At 50.6% G+C, this 23,601-nt stretch overlaps 1 protein-coding gene across 2 annotated transcripts in view; it reads right to left on the reverse strand.

The window, feature by feature from the left end:
- LOC143423932 (lachesin) overlaps nucleotides 1–23,601 on the reverse strand; it is a 198,372-nt gene that overhangs the window by 26,653 nt on the left and 148,118 nt on the right. For both annotated transcript variants that reach the window (XM_076895594.1, XM_076895595.1), the window contains 5 exons: nucleotides 22,223–22,430; nucleotides 21,844–22,005; nucleotides 8,832–8,960; nucleotides 4,324–4,608; nucleotides 3,794–3,856 (listed from right to left, as the gene is read on the reverse strand). In XM_076895594.1, coding sequence (XP_076751709.1) covers nucleotides 3,794–3,856; nucleotides 4,324–4,608; nucleotides 8,832–8,960; nucleotides 21,844–22,005; nucleotides 22,223–22,430 — 847 coding nt within the window. The remainder of the gene's footprint in view (nucleotides 1–3,793; nucleotides 3,857–4,323; nucleotides 4,609–8,831; nucleotides 8,961–21,843; nucleotides 22,006–22,222; nucleotides 22,431–23,601) is intronic.

Raw genomic sequence — 23,601 nt, forward strand, 5'->3', positions numbered from 1 at the left:
GTTCAAGGACGAGGGTACCACCCCTGCGTCAGGTCGCGGACGTGTTCTGCGAGATCGCGCGAAGGTAATTCGATTGACAGAGAGAGGCGACTCGAAACGGACTTCGATACGCGTGTAGGAGCCTTTGAACTGGTTGAATTAGGTATTAAACGGATCGACGTGTCGCGAGAGTTAACTGTGATTGTTATTAGCAACCCCTGTTCTCGACAATGCTTAACTAGCTGTGCAAACGCGAGGAGATCATTGGTTTAATTTCCATTTATCGCGTCGATGCTTTAACGCGACAAAAAACAGGAAAAATCTGGAAATTTCAAATCGTGGAAGATGAGCGTTCGCGAAAACGCGACGCGGATCGAGTGGCTGATTCTCTGGCGAAACACGAGGACGAAGTCGCCTGGAAGCAGCCTCTGTCAACGCACGAGCTCGTCACCCGCGTTGTTAAAAAGGCGAGGGAAACACGTGGGCAAAGTTTCTGCACCGGATGCAGGCCCTTTCGCGCTTCGCAGCGAAGATCAATATCCCAGGAGAGTCGAGGCACCGTTTCGAAGGGAAGATCGATCGGTGGACGGGCGTCTGGAGTCGATGGTTCGACGAAGGATCTTTCTGGCAAAGCAGGAGGGCAGACGCGCGGCTAGAGGGACCTCGTCTCCGTAGCCCAGAGGCTAATGCCAGGAATAATTCCGTCCTCCTTGCTCGGTGATAATTAATTACGGCTGCTGGATCGATGGGTGTCCCGAGAGGCGACTAGTGTGTCGGAGCATTATTAAATATCGTATATTCTCATGGGGCTAATCCCAACCCTTCAACGTTGGAGAGGTAGAAAGAGAAGAAGAAGAAGAAGGAAGGGTGAGACGTAGCAGGAAAAGGTTGGCGAAGGAGAATCTCGAACGATCGCGTAGAGCTCGTTCCGCGAAAGGGAGATTTAGGAACGACGTGTAAACTGAAATTTCTAACAACGATGTATCGATTCTCCGTGCAACGACCAGCACGAACTCTCGCGATACAAGCGTTCATTCTTCGCTAGATTGGCCATCGTTTCGCGCGGCAAGTTGGTAATTAGACTAACACAGACTACGTTTACACTAGGCTAAACGGTAATCTAGATGTTATATAATTTCTAAGATACTGTTTGGAATTATGCTCGCGCAACACACTCGCACACAGACTACACTAAGGACACTCTCTACCAGCGACGCGTCTAAGAGGAGGAACAGTCTCGTCAATTTAAAGCTATTGTTACTGCGACACTACACGAGCCATAAACCAGGCAGCATGTTCGCTAACCTGAATGCAATCTGAATATTTGCCCCTCCGGCGTTGGATTGGGGCAATTTTTACGACTCTTTTACGAGTCAATACCGATTCCGCCGGATATCTGTTCACAACAATGCAATCTGGCCGAGCGTGACCTCGCCTCCTCCCGCCAGGGCCAGCGGTAATTGAATTTTAAATGCGCTTAATTAGGTCACCGGCCGAGCCGCCAATGTAATGTCCCGATATAAAATTAAAATCTTCACCGCGTTTCCTGGACGCTGACGCTCGAATGAGCGCGGCATCGATTTCTCCGTTGTGTCGCAAAAAAAAAAGAACGAAATTCAAATATCCATGCATTTAAAAAAATGAGATCTGTCTCTTGCCAAAATTGTTGGCCCGTCTCGCGTCTCAGTTTTCACTTTCTTATCGCAGTGGTTCAGTCTCGCGCTGTCTCTTCTCTCTCTCTCTCTCAGCCAGGTGGTAAGGCAGTCGCCAACAGTTGCAGCGGGTAATTAAGGGTTGAAAGGGTAATTCATTAATTATCTCGATTCGAACTCGAACAAAACGATCGCGCAATCGTCGGCGAATGAAAGGAAACGAGCGGTTACGAGGGTGTCGGTCGATACGTCAAACTCGCGGGGTCCCGCTTCCAGTTCGAGCCTTATCCGGCCAGATAAGGCGCGACCCGACCTCAATGGAAACTGTTCGGTGCCGCTTAACGTCCCGTTCGGTGAATTATCGCCGGCCGCGGTCGGGTCATTAATAATTCGCTAATATTAAGATTGATTTCGAGCCGGGGAAGGCGACGAACACGAGCCATCGGCCGATCTCGCGAAACTTTCCCGTGCGCCGCAGTCAATCATCCCCAGCGTGCATTACGATAAAACAGCGCGCGACAGCCGCCTCGAAGCGCGCCGGAAATCCCCGCTCGAGAGCGTCGTTACGTTTCGTTTCCGTTCTCTGCGGCGACTCGAACCCACCGTCGACTCGCGTGTACGCCGCGCTGCTGCTGGGCAAATATAGAACACTTCCAAGGAATCTTTCGCGTTCCTATTTCGCTCGACCTTTGAGTACCCGCAACGAGGTCAGTTTTAGATTGAAGTTAATTTCGATGTAGGTCGTACAATTTCTCTTTTCGACGGCTGCACTGGAAAAGCAACGATCCTCCTAGCTAATTACATATTCAGCCGGAAATCACGTGCGTTCTCGCGGTGGTCGAATATCCCTCGTACACACTTCTAGCGACCGTTTCTTTTCCCGTTTCGATACAAGTTCAACGGGCGAACAATGAACCGGGATCCGGGGTAAAAGTGGGTGGCTTTAAAATTGCATTCGAGCCGATCGAACTCGTTCCTCTGGTATGGAGAGGTCGTAACCGGTGGGTAGCCAAAAATGGCGGAACAAAGATCACCGGTCCCAAGTGAAATTCCACGAGGCTCGACGATATCCGCGGGCGAGAACGCGGATAGGCGGGGTGTGGCGTTCGGGGCCAGCCGCGATCTAACAATAATCCACGGGTTTCCAGCGGCAGGTAAGGTTACGAGGTAAAATCGCGAAGCTTAATGGCGGTAATACCGTCGTGGCCGAGCCTTGTACGGCGTTAATAATGCAGCATATTGAGATTGGTTTCGCTGCGAGAACACCGGGGCCGGAGCCGCAGGGACCTGACCTAGGCATCCGCCCAAGTTGTTCGCGCCGCTTTAATAATACACCCGCCAATGTGCACACACCGCGCCGGCCCGGCTAATGCAAAGATTACATTCGAGAGAGCCGTTGCTCTCGTCGAGAATCGTGTTCGTACGTAATTGCCCGTTCATGGACGCCTCTGCTCTCCTTGGGAATCGTTGGTCGCTGGAATTCGGCTGCGCACATTTATTTCCCCTGGATCCGTCCATCGAGTAGCTCTCGTCGCGCGGTCAAACGTACGTAACGTAATGAAATTTCAAAACTCCGATTCTTAAATATGGAACACCAGAGGCTGATGGCTCCGTGGTGGAAATAGATCAAAGGCTAACAGGTATTCTACGAGTCCAGAGCGAAGGTTCTACCCGGGATCGTTCGGAATAAGAGTCTCGAACGGAAGGATCGAGCCCGTGAATCGGAAAGAGATTTAGCCGGGACGCGAAACGGATGTCGTTAGCGTATCGAGAACGTCCGTGTCCCGAAGGAGACGGGGACAGCGTTCCCGTTGTGTTCCGACGAAGCGTGAAGCAATCGATACGGACTCTCTCCTCTAAACTGTTTGGACTAGCTACGCAAACCCCTTGATCTCTCGCCAAATTCGATGCTCGAATATCACCGCGAGGATACGTTCGAGCGAGCCGCGCGTTCAGCTCGTTCGCCGTTCTGCCCTTCTTTTTTTTTTTTCACGATCGTGGCCGCCAGCCGTAAGGGCGGACCTATCCTCGGTGGTGAGATTCGAAAATAAATCGGCGATGGATGAACGAGTTCGACGAAGAGGGAGGCGTCGGAGAGGACCTCTACGTGATATCGATCTCGGGGCTCGATGTGCGATATATTCAATGAGAAGCTCTCTCACCTTCTTTGTTGGCGCTGCTCTTGATCTCCGTGGCCTTTGGCGCCGCGGACGGCTTTGGAATTTCTGAAACACAAAATCACCCAAGTTTAACCTCTTCGCGAACTCGGGTGCTCGATGAATTTTACCATTCGAACGAATTTTACCGCGCGACCGAGGAACGAATTTCATCCCCGATAGGGGGTTGCTTTAGACTCGAGGGTCTTTCATCGCTCGTTTCAATGCTTATTCTCGAAACAGGTTGATGGATGGATTTCTTTTTTCACGCTCAAAATTGGAACGATAGATCGTACAAGCTTTAGGACGATGAAATCGCTCGTCGACATTTCGAAAATTAGCCGAAGGTAATGAAAATATCGATACGGTTATATTTGCGCGACCAATGTTTCCAATATACACACGATGCTAATGGAATCGCGTAATGGTATTTTGGTATCATTCCTCTCGTATCTCTCGAGCACGGGTGACACGAAATTCTAGTCTCGTAATGGTAACGAAAATTCCATGGGCTCCTCGGCTATTCATCGTCTTACCGTACAACCTAATCGATCCCTCGGTCTCGCCCAGCGAGTTCTTGCTGATGCAACGGTAATTGCCGAAGTCACCAGCCTGCAGGTTCCTTATGGTCAGCTTCATGGACGCCCTGTAGCTGTTCTCCATGATGCTGGTGGTGTACTTCTCGTTCGACAGTATCATCTCATCCCCCAGGAACCAGTAGCTCATCGCTCGCGGATAAGCCTCCGTTTGGCAGTCGATCGTTACGTTTGTCCCGGCTGGCGCACCGACCAGCTGATTCGGCACGAAGATCATCGGCGAGACTTAAACAATAAGACGCAAACCTGGTGAGAAAGCCATGTTTCGTCTGGTCACAGCGATCGATAGAGGGTTGAATGGCTCGCGCGTTTAATCAATTCGCCCCCCATTTGCTTAACAATTTACGACCGCATGGGAATCGAGAATTATATACCCATCTATCAATTATTAGGTTCCTCGATCCTTCGACATCAGTTGGTTCGAGAGCCACTTAAGAAACTTGCTTCTCTACCATGTAAAAAGAAGAGCGTCGAGTTCCCTAGTGACGGTAGATTCGATTCAAAGTTCGATCAACGGAGGGGGTGGTAATACCAGCAGAAGGTGTTCAGTACGAAACGAGACGCTTCAGTCGACAACAATAACGCGGTGTCGTTTAACATAATCGCAGCACCTTTCCGTTTCCAACCTGCCTCTCTGCCTAAGGAAATGGAGTTGCTCTGGAACAATTTCCCTGAGACTGGTGAGCCAGGCCAGTTCTCGCAGAGTCGCGTCGTCGCGTCGCCTCGTGGCGAACGGGGTTGCGGGTGAAAAAACTTTCCCTACCGTAGTCGAGTTTTCTTTTTAACCATCGCAGGGGTTCGAGCGAGGCAGAGATAGCGGCGAGAGAGAAGGGGAACTCGTAATATCCTCCGACTCTCTCCTCCAGTCGTACTTCCGGAATTGATCAAATGTAAATACCACCCCTCCGACAGCCGGTGTACTGCGCGGAAAATAATCGCTGGTCGTCCGTAGTTTAATTCGACCGGCATAAACACGGAACTCCGTGGGGAAAGTTCCATTGCTGGCGCACACGGATTAGGAGGAAGCATAGAGGCCAATCAACGGCGGTAAAGTCGAATTGGATGATCCGTGCGAGCAGGGCCCGGCGCCAAAGGGTTGCCGTTGGCCAAGAATTTTTCCCAGCCCGGCTTAATCCGCCCGATCGGGGATTCTACGCGGCAGTTTGGACAAGTTATTCGGACGAGCGTCGACGAAAACTTGATTAGAACCGGCGGGAAGCTAGTTTAGAGATTAATCTCGGGGATGCAGGTCGCGTAATTCGGTCGGGCGCCCGTGTCATCGGCGAGTCTCTAAGCAAATTCGACGTCGACCCTCTGACGAGCGCTCGTTCGTCGCGCCGCAGACTACGGGGTGATTTAACGAGTACTGCGAATCGCTGCCAATTAACGCATTGACGCCGTGACGCACGTTCCGCGACACTTCGACGCGAGGTAACCTGGCGTTCTTATTATGTGAACGCTTCTACCACTGTTGCGTCCAGTTTCACCGTAAACGAAAACCAGTTACAAGTAACACTTTCACTAAACTCCTTTTCGCGATGATTGCAACTTTACCCGCTTCAGGACTTGCCATCGCTTCCCGTTCAACTCCGCAAGGGTTGGAATTAAGAAACAGCGCGTGGAATGAACGACGACGTACGCGTTTAAGCATGAGAAACGGCTAAGCGCGATGTACGAATGCGTAGGCCAGCAAGACGAGAAGAAAAGCAGCGGCAAACGAGCGGGTTAACCGTAGACGAATAACATCGAGAGCACGCAGTGCGGCGACTATCTCTCGAGGCTCGCCATCGGCGGTATGCGTCAGGCTCGCCACAAATCCACAAATTGCCAGCGCTGACCCTAATTAACGCATACTTCTCTCGATTTACCACCCTCGACTCTATCCACGTCCCGCGGACCTGGTCCACTCTTTTTTCCCTTCCGTCTTCCAACTATTTCACGATTTGTCTTAATCATCGCTACGTTACCACCGCCGCAGCCAACCGTATCTCTCATATATTTCACTTGCGCGATCGTTACGCGCGCTCTTCCTTGCCTCGCGATTCTTCAAAGGTCTCGAAGGAGGCGAAACGAAATAGACAGACGCCGGTGCGCCCCTCCGGTGGAAGAAACTTGCTCGTTTTTAAAGCTGCCTCCCGCTCGAACGGCTTCTTAATTACACGGGTCGAGGCGTTTCCCCGGTTATCGCGTAATCGAGCAACAAAAGTAATCGGACTCTTCCAGTTTACCCTGGCTTCGGTTTCTTTGCACTCGGATGGGATTAAGTGTCGACTGGAAACTTGTCAAGTCAACTGGCCACCATCTTTGATGAATTATGGCGCGCGGTAATTACCGTCTAATTACTTCCCTCTCGTTTCTTCGTTTTATAACGAACGAGCCAGTAAAACCGAGTGGCGAACGAAATGAGAATAAAGTGGGGGTGAGAAAGTGAAACGACGGCGAGGATCGTTCGTTTATTCTGTCACTTTGGCCTGTCCGAGGCTGGTTAGAATTTGTGTAATGCCTCCCAGGGAGCTTCGAAGAGCGTTAACCGGGACGATCGCGGGACTCCTGTAATCCGTCGGGGACACCCCCGATCCCCGCGTTGATCGAATATCTTTTTCCGCCGCCCCCAACCCCCGCTAATCCCAGATAACCGTTTCACCCCTCATTTTTCACTCGCAGCAAAAAAAGGGCCACCCCATCGGAACGATCATTTCCACCGTTTCGCGCGTCACTCGGGGGGATGATTTCGATTTCGCCTGACGTCGCGAACCGGAAGACCGAATCGTTACTCGAGTAACGTCGCGGTATTCAGAATTTATTCAGAGCAATCTGGATAGGTTAGCCGCGAGAACGCGAACGGTGAGAATCAAACGTGGAGACCGGTGACATTTTTTGGCGGCAAGATGGATATCCAAGGTACGCAAAAAGCTGCCTCAACCGCGATCGGGGAGTCGAGATTATCTCGTTCGGTTGAATGAAATACGTCTCTCCCTTCCGAGCGTTCAAAGGGGCCCCAGACACTCTGCCCCGCGGTGACGTTTCCCTTTTGCGAGAGGAGCGGTTCGACAAAAGCGCGCGCGCAAGTGCCGCGGCTGGAATACTTGGAACGTATCCTCTTCGGTATGACTGCGATTAAGAACGCGAAAGAAGCGTACACCACGGTAGACGAGGATGGATCCGTGATCTGGATTTAAAAATAGCTACGAAATTTTCTTGTATTCTCTGAGCCCTTCCTGAAACGAATCATCATTAACTATAATTGAACCAGGACACGCTCATCGACTCCAATCTCCACGACCTTCCAGACGCTAATTCGACTGGTAATACCCCTGGCGGACGTAACGCAGCAAGGATCGAGGTGGGGCAGGGTAGAAAACGGTTAAAAATTATTCAAACGGGTCGCGACGAGCTAGGGGTGGGAAGGGGTGGAGAAAACAAAAGTGCTCGAGCGGGAGTTCCGTGAGCGGGGTCTGGTAGCCGGTTGTTTTCTCGCCAGTCTAAATAAAATATGTCCGCGCCCTTCTAAATATTCAAAGTACAGCGCGGAGCTGTCCCGTGACCTCTCTCACTCGGTGTCGTTCCATCCCTCTGTTTCCCCCCCACAACCCCACGGTTGTTGTTCGCCGCGCGTACGCTCGCCGTGGCAGCGGCAAGCGACGCGAACGAATGGAACGCGTAAAAGGGAAAAATGACCAGAAACGAGGGGGGCAGCTTCCGTCGACGGCGACGACCCCCTCGGTATTTCCCTCGGGCTCCGCCCGCCCGACCTTTCCCTTCCGCCATGTCCGGATCGTCGACGTCGACGCGCGACGCTCCAATTCGTGAAATGAAATTTAAACGATACCACGTCTGGCCACGTTTGTACCTCGCTCGTGGGACACCTGGTTGCGGAATATCAGGGTGTCGTTGGCGGTTAACTGCTCTCCGTTTTACTGGACTTTAGCGCGGACCCGTTTCCATCCCCTTTCGTCCATCTCGTTTGAGAGAAAGTTGTTCGTATGGATTTATAGGAAATTGCTATCCACAAAAGGCGCGGAGGATTAAATATATCCGATACGAAACGGATACCCGCTATCTGATTATAAACGAGGAATATTCCGTGGGTCAACAAGGGATATGTTGAAATTAATGGGTGGAAAATGAAATTTCCTTTGGGAGTAGAGCGGCAGTCGAAGTAGTTGAACGGTAGCTAGGCAAACGCAACGAGAAACGCGCGGAGCACAACCGCGGAAGTGAAACTCGACGGTCGCCTGTCCCTCCATTTCCCTCTCCTCATTAATAATAAGCTAGCCTCCATTTTTCCTAGGCTGTCTGTATACCTTCGACGAAGAGATACCCCCTCGCGTTCTAACCCCGCCCGCCCGTCGCCGTTAAAATAAATATCAGCTGAAGGGAAGATTAAAAACCGGCTGGAGGGGCGAGCACGCGGGGATGGCGACACGCGTATCTTGAAATCCACTCACATTCGACGTCCACGGTGATCCTCTTGCTGACTGTGGGCGGCACGCCGTTGGTCGCGATGCAGAGGTACGCGCCCATTTCATTGCGCGTGATCCTCGTCAGGTTTAATTGCTCGCCGTCGTACAGGGACACTGAAACCAAAAGCAGAAATTGATTCAGCCAGCTCGGCCGTGCAAATATAGTGTAGCGCCCGGAACAAACAGTCGCGTTCGACATAAACGTATAAACAGAATCCTCCTCCACGAAGAGGAGACCCGGCGCCCGGTTTCATCGGCGAAACTTTCTCGGTTAAATGAAACCCTTTTTCCGGGAGCGTTTGTAAAAGAGAGAAAAAAAAATAAAAAAAACAGTGGCGTAGATAGAGACAGAGAAGCCGGGGAGTCGAACGAGAAAAAAGGAGGGCGCAGATAGTGGAAAAAACGGATAGCTGAAACACGCATCAATCTATCGCTCGAATTCGCCTGTCCTTTTTATTATTCCTGACATCATCGTTTGTCTTTTCTCTATCGATCTCCCTGGCGGTACGAAATAACGGCAGACGTTGGAATTTTACTAAACGCGATCCGTGGGAATATTTAGACATCGTCGACGTTCCTTGTTTGGCTAATTCGATTTGTAGAAACGACAAATGCGAGCGTCGCAATTTCTGTCGTAGTGACGTCTGTCAAGAATGTATCATCGAGAATCTTCGACGCTCATAAAGTATCGATCGTCCCTCTCGACTGGAGAATCGTGAAGAATGAAAGTTCTAATTGAACCGAAAAATCTTTGGAACTTAAATCCACGCTGAAACGTCCTCGGAAGGCGGCTTGGAAATAATCCACGGTTAACAAAGTGGCCGAGTCGCGATCTTCCCCGTCGCTCGAATTATTTTTAAGCCACCGCGCGGCGTCGCGTAAAAAGTTGCCGCGGCGTAAAAGTTCGCGAGCGGTGAAAGGCCGCGGAAGGGACGAAAAAATTAAGGCGACCCTTACGGGGCGAGCGTCAAAAAACTGTCGTTCGCACGGCTCGCGAGTCCGTGCCTCGGATCCCGAAATCGTCGCCGCGATGAAAGACGAAAGGGGACGCTTTGTGAAGTCGTACCCGTGGAGGCGAACCCGCAAACGAGCCGTGCGCGAGTTCGATTTCAAAGGCATTAACGCGGGGTCGAATCGGGTCCCCGGGTTACCGAGTTCCTTCAACGATTTACGACCACCCCTCGCGCTGTCTTCTTGCGATACGACGAATAAAAAATATGGCCAAAGGGGGTTGAAAAGAAGGAAGGAGAGAAAGAGGGTGGGTAGGAAGAAACGTGGCATGAAAACGGGACGAAAGGAGAGAGAGAGAGAGAGAGAGAGAGAGAGAGAGAGAGAGAGAGAGAGCGATGGTAGCGGGTCACGAGAAACTACCGCGGTAAAAGGGCTCGTAATTATTATTATTATCATTATCATCGCAGCTGGGAGAAAATGGATCGTCCTTTTTCTCCGCGCGACTTCGCGGAGGACGAAACGAGGTCTCGTTTTGTTCTCCTCTCGCCTCGTTCATTAGCCCGACGCCGGACGAGTCGTTAGGTTAACGCTGTTATTTGGCCAGCGTCGTATCGCGCAAAAATTGCTGTATCGATGATAAAATTTAATTGCGTTCGAGCTACGGAAATTAGCTTCCTTTTATAAATATGTATTTGCGCCGGAGAAGTGGTACTAATTAATGAGCACTCTGTTTGGACGGAAGCGCGTTCATTAAAGCGAGAGGAACCGGTGGGAGAGCGAGGATGCGGGTGTTCTATTGGCTTTTTTCCTTTTGAACCGGCTTGCTGATCACGTTCGATGAAATTGTTGTATCACTTATAAGTATCTGGTTAAAATTCGCCGAAAATTGGTTAACGAGGTGCAGGCGTGGTCGATTCTATTATGAGAAAAACGTGGAGATGGATCTTTTTTAATTATTCCATTGTAATTGGAATATATTTATTTTAAAAAATAATGCGATCGAGAGAAGCGCACCAGTTTGATTGCCAGTCTCCTCGGCATTAATCCGTGAAAATAATTAAGGAGAGCCGTGTGACGGAAGACGATAAATCGAGAAAGAGGACGTCTGTCTACATCCGATCCAGCTTCTTCGGTGCGACTCGTTAACGATCATAAATTATGCGCCTGTTTCCAATTTTATACAAACTCCATTCACCCGCGTTTAAAAATATTTTCAACGTCCTCGAACATGGAATTCCTCCTAAGCCCGCGTCTGGATATCGTAAATAACCGAAAGCGTCAGGTGGCGGACACGCTAACGCTTTCCAGCGGGTCGCATAATCGCGCGCGGTTGTTTCAACCCCCGTCGAACGTCCGTTTCACCGCCGTCCCGTCCAATCGTCGCCGTTTCTCGGAAACAATCGCCAGCCAGACGAATCCCCGAGCGGACAGACGAAATCGCGCGGTGACCCCGCGTACGAATCAGCAATCTCCTCTTTTCACGTCGCGTTCATAAATCTTTGCGCGGGTTTACGCCGGCTTTACTCGCCTCCTAGTCGCGATTAACCCCGCGCGGCCATTAGACCCGTCGCCTGGAGGGCCGATGTTTCTTTCACGAGACACATGCCCTGCCAAACTGCTTTACCCCGTGTACGACACCGGCGACACGTCCGCCAAGGTGCTCGATGCCTACGAATAATTGAGAGGCCACTCTGAATTTCTCCGTCTCCGACTCTGGCATCCTCGCAAAGCAACGATGCAACCCCTCGATCGTTCCTCCTCTCCGTTACATTACCGTGCTTTCGACAAGGAAAAAGACCTCGCTTTGCCGAGTTTATACGCGCAGGTCTTTTGGTTTCGCGAACAAGTTCATAAATGTTTGCAAGGGTTACCCCAGTAAGGGTGCACTTCAATCGCCATCTAATAAAATTGTTCAACATCTGTTTGGTAACTGTACCATGGTAAAGGGGACACGCAGCGACTATCGTTATTCTTTCGTCTCGTAGAACGATATCGACTACCGATACAAGTTTATTTCGCTATCGCTTCATCCCCTATTAATGTATTCGTCTATTGGCGGCTGGAGAGTGTTTAGAGAGAAAAAGTCGGGCGAGATGCAAATCGATACATCGTCCCGGGGCCGTTGCTAACAGCCATTTCGAAAGGAGAGTTTTATTGAAATTTTTATGCTGCATAACGGCCGGCGACAGACAGAAACTTCATTATCGCCGGGCCGGTGTGTCGCGCGAAAGAATATCGTTGCCGCTTGTCCCAGGGTTCGTTTTAACATCGTTTTTGCAAAGTAATGCAATTTCTGCCCGATGGAATGCGATACCAGTGACGAACGAGCGCGAAACGGGAACAAAAATTGCTGATGAACAGCAATTTTTGCTCCCTTTGCATTTTCCGTTTTCCCTTATTTCACCCCTATCCTCTTCTATTTTTACAAATTACCATCCATGGCCGTATTTGTCAGCCATAATCCGTTGAATTTCAAAACCTCGCTGGCTCGATGTTATTCCGATCCCCAGAGTTTGTTTCCTCGAAAAATTCCTGCTCCACCCAGTGTCCGTCTACGCACCACCCTTCCACCATATTTTAATCAAGCGTCTCAATCGCCTACGTTCTCACCCTTTTAATTTCGCTTCGCCGCCACGGCACGACGAGAAGGTAGGGTCGCCAGGTTTTATCCCTTATTTTTTCGTCGGTTGGTACGCGCAGAAACGAGTGTAATCGCGAGTAAAGCTCACGGTTTAAGAGTGTCGCTGGTTCCTGGCGAACAAATGGCCCGGACGGGCTGGTACAGCGGTACCAGTCGCTTGCACGCGAACGCGTATTAAGCTCAGACGGACACAGGCTCGCGCATCGCCATCGAAAACTTGGAGGGAGGAAAATTGTTAGGCCAGCCGGTCATGAATTTGTATGAAGCTTTAGGGTGGGCGGGGCTCGCCCTGGAGCGCGGCTTCGCGGATGTTTCACCGGAAATTCCCGCCTTTTGCACGTTCGAGCGAGTAAGAATCAACGTGCAGCGGATCAGAATTCGCGTGGAAACAACTACGAAACGGACAGTAACCTGGAATATCTATGTTCTCTGTTCGTACTTTGTAACCTCGTATACGCGTCTAAATAGCTTGCAACGACCACCAACGTACGGATCTCGAATTAAAAAATAAAGCAATCGATACGTGTCGCGAGCGAAGGAAATTTTGGTTACAAAAGTACGCAGCCACCGTGCGCGACGAGGAACAAAAGAGCAAACCGAGTGTCCCGGGTAGAAAATTATAGGCCGATTAAATAAACAGCAAACGAAAGAGCAATCGAATATCCACGCGGCTTATTTGCCTGGCAATATCGTATATACTAAATCAACATCATAACCGTCTAGCGGAGCTCGGTGAATTTCGGTCGTATCGGCAAATATTGATTATTCTGCCTGTTAACGTTCACGCAAACGATAACAATTCAGATTCCTCTGGCGTCGTGGCCACGCGGACACAGCCTCGGTCAAGAGACAATATTAACTGTCATCCACGCAACTGGTCGTTTTTCCTCCTTCTCCGTCTCATCCCCATTCCTCGTGATCGAAACCCGGACAGTTGCAGTCCAAGCATTGGGAGGTGCAGCCCTTTTTTTTTTTTAAAAAAAACTCCACTGTATAATTCAAACGTCAGCATTTTCTGTAACCTTCCATTTTTACTCTTCCTCTATCGGTCTTCTCCTTCCGTTTCTTCAGACACTTTATATATCCTTTCGTGTTCCATTGGAAATACAATTTTTTATTCAATATATTTAGATTTTATTCGTGGCATTAAAGAGACAGAATCTCCTATGAATAAATTAATTAATTAATAACGATAATCTCTATCGCTAGTCGCGCACAGCGCGGCCAGATCTTCCGTTATGCAGCTCGATTAATCGATGATGATACTTCGATAGGCGTCCGTACGAAGGGACCCTGCAACATTCATGCCCGAAATGGCTGGCCGGCTTAATTGGACGTGAAACTGTCCGCGCGGCGTAAACAAATTAGCCTCCTTTCACCGCGGCTCGCTTAATTCGTCTGGACGTTCGATGAAAGACGATTTCCCCAATTTCAAGCCCCCTGCCCCCGGTTCCCACTCCGTTTATTCGAGTCCACAGCCACGTTTTTTTCCCTTCCCTCGTATCGCCGCTCAGTTCCAGCGGCCACTTTAAAATAGCAAACTGCGAGTGCATCGGTTCGTCAATCATTACTCGACATTTAATTACACCGGATGGACGCCGCGGCGGGGCGATATTGCGACGCGCGGCGCGCGCCGCGACGCCGGTGGCCCGCTATCGGTGCAATATTGACACGATTGCGATCGACACCGAAACGTCGGTATTTATGTGTAAATACTCGCCAGGCGTAATAAATAGAATGAAGTATAAATATTGCGTGAGCGCCGGTTAATCCTGCGTCGAAACGAACGGCGGAACGTGTGTATTTACACGGAGGCGCGCCAGCCGGCCCCGATGTGTTGTAACTCTTCATTTTTCAAATGGATCGCATTCGCGTGGATCGGCGCTTGATCAACACCGGATTCGAATCGGTCGAAAAAATGGATAAAACCTTTTCGTTTAGTTTCGCTTTGTTTTTCTTTCTTTTTTATTCTCTTTTCATCCCCCTTTTTTATTCGACGTCGATGCTCGCGCCTGGCGCTATTCCTCTTCGAGCCGCTTCGTCGAAACGCGTTCCAGCAGCGGATCGACGCGAACGCGGCTGTCGAGTTTCCAACGAGAGATCCGCCGAGCACGCGCTGTCGCCCGTTTCTAAGGATTTTGTCAAGCGCCTGGGCGAATAAATAAACGGCGTCGGAGAGGGGCGCGTTTAATTTCCCCCCGTTTAAGTGTAGAAAATGAAACTTCATTTGCATCAGGATTCCCAGCGTCATCCAAACGTTAGATAAGATTGCGTTTCACGGGCTGGCTACGCTCATTTTTCCACGGCGCCGGGGTAACGCGTCGTTTACCTCTCCCCCGGTCCCATTAAATGCGAGCAAACAAAAGTTCTTTCATTCCCTTAATTCACTGTGCCGTGGAGGCAAGTTTCGAGAGCGAGGGAGAGATGTAAGATAGCCGTGCAATTACTCACACGGCCAGAGGTGGATCCTTCGCGTTGCACCGGCTGCGGCAACACCCGGCCGCATTAGGACAACCGGGATAGTCAAAGGACGATTAGCCTGGACGCGGTTATAAACCGGCCTGCGGAGTCGTTCGACGAACCTGTCCCTTCCCCGTTCGAGTCGTACGAATATGGCGTACAGTAATACTTCCGTGTTACGATCGATGATATCGCTGTGAATGGATCCAGCCAATTATTAGTAGCGACCACTCGATCCTCCCTCAGGAGGGATGGTACGATGGCAGAGCAGTCTTTCTCTTCGTTTCTAATGCGAATCGTGCTCGATTGTGTGCTCCCGTACAATCCTCTGTTCCTTCGTCAATCAGCGTTATTCGATTGAAATGATTCAGACACCGGGACAAAGAAAATTTCCTTTCAAGTCCGTCTTTGGATCGACATCCGCTGATCTCTGCCCTCGACATTGTTTTCCAGAGCCCAATCGAATCGGCCGCCACTTTGCATTGTACAGGAGTACCAAAGTCGTTGTAACGCGAGCTACGGGCAACGATAGGTCGTCTGCGAGTCTTCCCTTCCGAAAATCGTTGCCATTCAATGGGAAAGAATCGGAGGATCCGGGGACTAAGTAGAATTCCCGTCTTCCAACCCCTGCGCGTCACCCTCCTCCGCGTCAGGATGTTCCGCTCTCTGTTCGCTGCGCTGTCTCGGAGTCTATTTCACCGCTGCTTTGCATTGTGCGAGCGCGCTCCAATGGCTCCTGAGGACTGGTCAATCAAGAGCTATCGATCCGGGGAAAAAACCCAGGAAAAAGTCGAATTCGTGTGGCTGTGGGGGACGATCGAGCGCTCTATAATCTCGCGTATTCGTACAAGGATGATTCTATGGACGTTGGTAGTTTTTAAACGAAATTTCGCAGTCGATACGAGGATATCGTTAAGCGTCCGTCGAATTTCGAAAACGATGGTTCAGACAGAGGGAGCATCGTCGAGTATCGTGGCCGAGGTTACACTTTGTACGGCCCGCGGGTCCGTAGAAGTTTCCGCCGCAGTGGAACGCTGTTAATTGCTTTGGTAAGTTTGGGATTTGGTAACAGCACTTCCCGCTGTTCTTGTCTTTTGGTATTTGATGTGGTGAATTAGTCGGTTTTCGTTTCGGAGAATAATGCGCTGCGCGAGCAGCGGTTGAAGCTGCGGCAGTGGATCGCGACGAGTTTCGTCAGACGCGAAGCGTTATTCGAGAACGGCATTCCTCGCAATCGACAAGAGACGCGGAGAATGCTGCTAACGAATTGATAAACGTTAAAAATGAGAAATGCACCCGCACGACTAACGACTTCTTAACCTCTGTTCCGGGTCCACGGTTTCAAACTGTACTCACGATGCATCGTGTTTCCAGGTAAAAAAGCTTCGCGAGCGTGTAATTAGCCTCTAGCGGATTTCATTAAACGAGCATGAGGCAAGCTTTTGAGCCAGGTTTTAAGTAAATCTGTTGACAGCGACGACCGAAGCTTCCAAAGGCGGGTTTAACGGACAAAGTCGGTAAGTAGAAGCGTAGTATGGTTGTCATTCGATGGATAGAGGGATTTAGCGTGAAGTAGAAAAAGAATGTCGCTCGAGGGTGTCTTTATTCATCGTCTCGACTAGCTTTGACACTCGAAGCTGAAAAATCCAGCCAGCAGCGAGAGAGCGTGGACGACGATTTAAAATTTCTTCCGCGGCGCACCCGTGTTTCTTTTTCCCTCCGTCCACCGGTCTCTCCCTCTTTTACTTTACGTATTTATGACTTTACTTGCTACAGCGCGGCCGCCGCGCGCTTTGGTAGAGGCGAACCGCTTTAATTAGCAGAAATTAGAGTGGCGGTTGAGAAGAATCCGCAGCCAGAAGAAGTGGAAAGGGAAAAAAGACGAGCGGCGGCTTTCTTATTTGGTAGCTACGTTCGAGCGCTTCATCCTAACCGGGGAACTCGTGGAAGCTCTCGTGCTACTTTCCGGTCCTGGCTGTTGGTTAATCACGGAACAACAAAACGTTGACGCGGCTTAACGAACGGTGCTACCGCTCCCAGCCGCAGAGTGCACCGATTCCATCGCTAATTATTTCGTCTACCCCGAACTTCGCCCAACTCTAATCTTCGAATTAGCTATCGTTAACGTTGCACGTGGTATCGCCGTCGAAAAACTTTCTCGTCTCTTTCGTGTGTTCGACTTCCATCGCGCTTCCATCTCGCTGCTGGGACGAGCAAACCAATCTCCAGTGCATACTTTTTTATTTTTCTTCGAACGCTCGCCAAACTTTCGGCTTTATTTTTGCCCCTCCTAAGAGAGCCTAATAAACACTCTCGGTATCGACGCTTACCAGCGACTAACCATAAAGTTCCAGCTGCTCTTCCTGTTTATGGATCGTTCGAAAATCCACCGAGGCGGCTGCCGCGCGAACCGATTCTATTCATTTCGCGAGACACTCGTAGCCGCGCGTATGAGCTCCTTCCCTCGCGGAAATACGGCTTCCTGTATTATCCAGGGGCTGGGTTACGGGGGATGGAGTCGCGCGTCCGAGATATTCGGACCCGGGGACAGGGGTTCGATCCGTGCTACGATCGGATCCGGTCCCAGGTAATCTTCCAGATGGACGATTCGGTTTAACGGTGTTTACTTGCACGAAACAGGATGACGTCGAGTTCCCGATAATCCAAACCGGGCCAACGCTCGCTCCGTGGCGCTGCTGCCAAAGTTACGAGCCGCCCCTCCTATCGCCGCGATACGCGAGGGGATTCTTTTTCATCAGGACGCGCTACCTTCTCCCGTCGCAGTTTACTCCGATGATCGTTACGTAGCCTACCTTATCGACGTCAATCGTCTCGTCCCAAGACTCTGTAAATATTTCGTATCGTTTCGCTCTGTTTATCGCGACGTGTGTCGCGATGTGTCGATTCGACGTTTTTTGGTAAACGTTTCATTTCTCTAAAAATAGAGGGTCTCAAATCGAAGGCGACAAATTTATAAATTGAAACTGAATCGAGAAGAAAGTTCCTGTAAACGTTGGTCTCGTCGTTCGCGAGCAAGCGGAACAGTTCGATCTCCGATTAGACGGTTTCAGCCAGACGTTCGTTGGTCTGTGGATCGTTAGCAAGCCGTTCGAAGCACCTTTTCGGAGCGTATCGGGAGCGTTGCAGCCAGCCGAGGCAACGGTGCCACGTAAAACGTCAGCAGGCTTTTAGATGCATACAAGTGCATCCGATGGAAGGACGTTCGACCCGCAGAGCCAAACCGCAGCTGCTCCGTCAGCCTAACACGGCGGTTGGTTCACGGGCACGTTACCCGTGAGCTAATGTCTGCGCCACCTGGGACATCCTGACATTCGGATGCCTCGGTGTCCAGACGGCAGGATGCACGGTTCTTCCCGGAGGACTTTGCGGATCCGTGGGGCTGACTGGTTTTAATCTATCTAGGTTTACGATGACAGAGAGTCCGCCAGGGCCGACGGAAGTCGGTCAACTTGCCCGCAGAATTATTTTACCCGTGGAGACGTCGGCCACTGCGCGGTATTAAACTTCCAAGTGCTCGGTGTTACGAGTTTTGGGCGTTTGTAAAAAGTGGGGAGGAACAAGTTTTCGTTTTCGTCCGCGCCGTTTATCAGGCGGATTTCTTACGCGAAATTAAACAACGCGAGTTCAGCGAGCATCGCCAACTGTTGACGGAGACTCGCCGATTTAATTTCCACCGAAAACAGCTCCGGAGGAGACCACCGTGCATCTTCAGCGTCCAGTGAATATTTCATAGACGCGCCATGTGCGCGCATAATTTTCACACCGCCGCCACTGCTTTCTCCTAGTCCACGCCCCCGGATTACCCCCGCTGGCAATAGTCGCGCCACTGACGACCGGCCACGTTGCACTACTGGCGTAGCATTGCGCTCGAGAGTTGATTAATCTGTACAATATTTAAGAACTAGCCATCCGGGGGAAAAAGCGTTGCGTCAGAGGTTCGCCTCGCTGCAGTTTCTCGTGCAAATCCTGCCTCGCTTATCCGTCGCTCGAGACCAGACGCTTTTTCCTTGCCAAGTCGCACGTTTCGTGGACACGTGATTGCGTTATCGCTCGTTAGAAACGGGTCGAGTTCGAGGGAAGCTGATGCTCATCGATTCGACGAGCATCGAGCGTCTTGAATTTCATGAAACATCAACATGCTTTCCCCTTTACTGCTGCACGTGTACTGGTGCATTCGCTCCCCTTTTTGCCGCTTTACATCGAGCGAAGTATCTCGTAATTCATCAGCGGGACTGAACAGTTTCGATTACTCGGATTCGTTATCAGTGGCCGTGTATACACGAAGAAAGCGGTTGTCGGGGAAATTCCTGGGCGCGCCTCTCTCGTTTGCTCGCTATTTGCACGAACGTATCCGCGAGAGCTGGCGAGCACGCGGGTAACAGTCACGTCCGTGCAAACACGCAACTGCATTATTAATACGTTCAGAAAGAGCGAGGGAGAAAGGGACGACGCGCAGCCGATCGCAGTCCATCGCGTCAAGTTGTACGCGGCGAGCCCGTCCGACGTTTTCGAATAATTCCAAACGACGAGCATCGTTACAACCCCCTGGGGCGCAGAATCGATCGCGAAGGGGTTCAAGGAATGAAACGAGCGCCGATACATTTCTGGCTCTCTAATTAAGATTTTACGAGCACGTTTCAACGGAGCTGAACTACGAAATCTTTCCGCCAGTGTATTTCTGTCTTCGTCTCGTATTCCTGCCAGTTGAAGAACACCCGTGGCGGTTCCAAAAATACAGACTCGTTCGAGATTCAGAAAGGAAATTGTTCGTTTTTCAATAGCAGACGCGACGAGTAATTTCGAGGTAGAGGCGGGAATGAAATTGACGAGAAAGTTTCGTTCGAACCGCTCCCATCATCGGGAGGGTTATTTGCAGAGGGACTAAGAGACAGGGAAACGGGCGACTGAATGAAATTCCCGCGAAATGGTAATGGCTGGAATTGCGCGAACGGCTAATTGCATTTGTAATAATGCGCCGTTGACGTAGGACTTGTGCAGTTTATCATACTTTATCACGGTGCCAACCGGAGCCGTGGGGAATTTTCCTGCAGGTCCTCCGCAGTTCGCGCGTTGTCCTCGAGCGTAACGATCGAAGTTCATCGTAAAGTCGATAGGGCTGTAACCGTCGGACGTAACACGGGCGAGAGCGTGGTCGCGTTTCGAGCTTTACGACGGCTCGCTACCCGACTGTTCGCTGAAATTTTTTATGGATTTAATCTCGACGGAGAGAAATTCAAAAATGTATAAACACTTTCGTTTCACCGCGAAATCTTATTGGCAGCCTCTCATAGGATTCTTTGCTCGTCGCCAGCGAGTGTCCGCGTATCACTTCCAGCCTTGAAGCACCTTTTATCGCGTTCGATGGAAGGGCTCGACGATAGACTTGTCATTGGTTCGCGGGCTCGATTGATAAATGGGCTCGAGTGGTCGCGGTCATCGAACGTGCTTTTACACCGGTCGCGGGCGCAATTTCCCGTGAATCTCATCGACAAAAATTCCCTCGAATTCATACTCGATTCCGCCCTTCCATTGTGCGTCCGTCGTCCGCTGCGAATAATCGCGCTCCCCCCCTTCGATTGTCTTCGTGCAAACGGGTCGAACGGGTACGCGATACGGACCAGCAGTCGCGTGTGAATAAAGAACAGCGCAAATAACGAATGAAATTTTCGTGGATCGATGTGAAAAAACGGTGAACGGGATCTTGATAACAAATTTATACGGCGGACCCGGTGTGGCGGTGGAATCTGGCGGGGTAACCGCGTGCCGTTTTAAAAATGAACGCGTCGCACGCGAGATCGTGAAAATCGCGACAGAAATACATCAGAGATCGGTTTGCAGCCTGTACCGGCTCGTGTCGTCTGAAAAACCGTCGAAACGCGGGGATCACTTCGATTTTATCGATCGATTCTCGTCTCTCTCGATTTTTTAAAAAATAGCACAACTCGACGCAATTGGATGATATTGCGTTGGGGAGAAAAGCGTGTTGATAATTACGTAACGACGTACAAGGATGGAATTAACAAACGGAGACTTCTGTTACGGTGGACGGCCGGGTCGATCGGTAGGAAGAGTTCGAGGGCGTCGGGCATGCAAACGAGTAATTACCGCATCGCTAATAATACGTCGGCGACAATGGATTTACGTGTCCGATTGCATTAGGGAAATTACCGGAAACGCCGCCGCGGGGCACGTTGTTTGACGCGTAAAATCGATGACGAACGCGGCGGATGCGACGGGATGCGCGCAGCTTCCGATACTGTCCCGCGGCGTTATTTTCCTTTGCTTTCTCTTTCGTTCGAATTGATTACACTGCTACGTACGCGCATACACTCGTCGCGTTCGACTCGGAGGTTTAATCACCGGAAATCGAACATCTGTCCGCCGTTACTGGCTTTAACGTTTATTAGTAGAGCCGAGCTAGGACGCTGATTGTGCCGATTTCCAGCGGCACGGGCTTAGCGAGCGTGGCCCTTTCATTTGCGCCATCGCGCGATCGAACGGTTCTTCCGCGATTGCTCGCGAATTATTTCCACTGATATCTCTTCAACCGAACAGACGAAATTCGTAGTTCGCACAGCTTACGTGTCGTAGCTTTCGATCGAACGTACAGCGATCTCGACGCGAAGACGCCAAAAATTCACCGTAAGAGCTGGCAATTCGTTTAATCCTCGCTAATTGGAACGATACGACGCGGCACGGGAATATTTCGTCGAATCACGCCCGAATAAATCCAGTGTTCCGCCGGATTTCGTGTTCCCCGGCGATTTTCGCTAATTGGAAAAATTAAACAGCCGATCAACGAGCGGAAACCGGAGAATTGTTTTCATCGTCCGTAAAACTATCGTTTCGCGTAATTTCAAAGCGAATAATTAGCCGCTCGACACGCGACGGATGGACGCGCTCGCGAGAAAATTCCACGCTTACCTTTGTAATGGCGATTGATGCTTATGCTCTGCCCGTCTTCGCGCTTCCACATCAGCTTTGGCGTCGGGTAACCCTCCGCTTTGCACGTTAGCGTGATGTTCTGGTTCTCACGGACCGCCACCGTGCTCTCCGTCGAGTACGAGTCCAAAATATTCGGTGGCACTTGAAAAAGAAAGTGAAGAGAAGTGGTGCGTCGATTACTCGTCGATCGAAACTTAAATGTTCGCTATCTAATTTGAAAAATCCGCTTTCGTAAAGCGCGTTCGCTACGATCGTTCGATAGCGAGCGCGCGTTAAGACGCTCAACGGACTTTGCGTTTAATAATTGGATGCACTGTTGGACGTTCTCTGCCAACGAAAGAAGATTAAATATGCTTACCGACCACTTGAAGGTAGCCGACCTGACTCATCATCGGGTTCGTGTTCAGTTGGCACATGTAGTAGCCTCGGTCGTCTTCGTGGACGTTGTTGATGTGAAGCAGCCAGGTCTTCTGGTTGTCGTGGGACACCGAGAACCTTGGTATCTTCACTACCACGTGCTTATGGATGGTTAATAACATCTGACGGCCAACGTGGATCCACGCCACCTGCGAATCAGGTTTGCCTCGGTTAGCTGCGTTCCCGGCTACTCCGTCGAGCCAACAATTATAGAGGAAAAGTTGCGAGTCATCGTTGGGAACCATCATTACCAGAGAAGACTGTTTCCTTGAAATTTCTCTGGGCACGCAGTCGTGCCATAGAAAAATGGAAACCGTACACGGAAATTCCTCTGCACTCTCGTCTTTTTGCAATTCTCAGAACGCACAACAGTTACGTCTATCGATCGTTACCTCGTCGCTAGCTGAAATAAGTCTGTTCCCGAGCTAACGGACAAACCCTTGAAAAGTCCGACTACCACTGTTCTCGAAAACCAATTAGACACGCTTAAATCTGGCGTACAATACCGCGCAGAGCGCGGAACCTTTGAAATTTCCGTGAACCAGAGCCAATAGTCATTGAACGCTCCACAAGTGGCGGAGCGGGATGGTGAACGGGAGAAGATGGTCGCAGGGGGGTGAAAGAAGACGGGCGAGGCAACAACGCGCTGCGCAACCCCCGTCCGCATCAGAAATGCTATGAACAAACATTATTACGACCGTATTTTACGCTCGGCTGGGCTAACGTCCCCCTAACTAAGCTCATTCCACGACAAAGCTTATGCACTCTCGAGGATTTCTGGGTTAAACCGGGCTGCCCTCGCCGTGGCCTCGCTCGCCGCGGCACTTCTTCTTTTCCATTTCCTTGGCAACGCTCGAGAACGCTCGGTTACGCGAAAACGCCACTTTTCCTCATCGTCTCTCATTTCCCAACCGCGTCCCTCTTCGAATACCCTCGTACCCGTCCATTGGATCCTCGTAACAACGTTTGCTCATTCGTCGTCCACGCGACAAGTTGTTCGTTTCGTTATCTTAGTATTTAATTATCCTCCACGATTAAAGGATATCTAAGAAAGGTTCGAAGAGGAATCGTAGCGAGGCACGGTCGATCGTTCGAGTAACGAGACGTTGAAATTCACGCGGCGAGGCAGCTAGTTTTCGGCAACCAGTTTCCGCGGGCTCTCCTCTGTTCCCAGTTTCTTTTCAGCTCGTTATCGTCGCTTGGAAGTGTCTGAATGCTCAAAGGCGCCTCCAACCCCTGCCCCTCGCCGCAACCCCTGTCCGCGTTGCTCGCGGAAACTGCTCGGAAGACATTGGCCAAGTTGCTTGGATTACTCGCCGG

This window comes from Xylocopa sonorina, chromosome 5 (genome assembly GCF_050948175.1).
Source record: "Xylocopa sonorina isolate GNS202 chromosome 5, iyXylSono1_principal, whole genome shotgun sequence".
Lineage (NCBI taxonomy): Eukaryota > Metazoa > Arthropoda > Insecta > Hymenoptera > Apidae > Xylocopa > Xylocopa sonorina.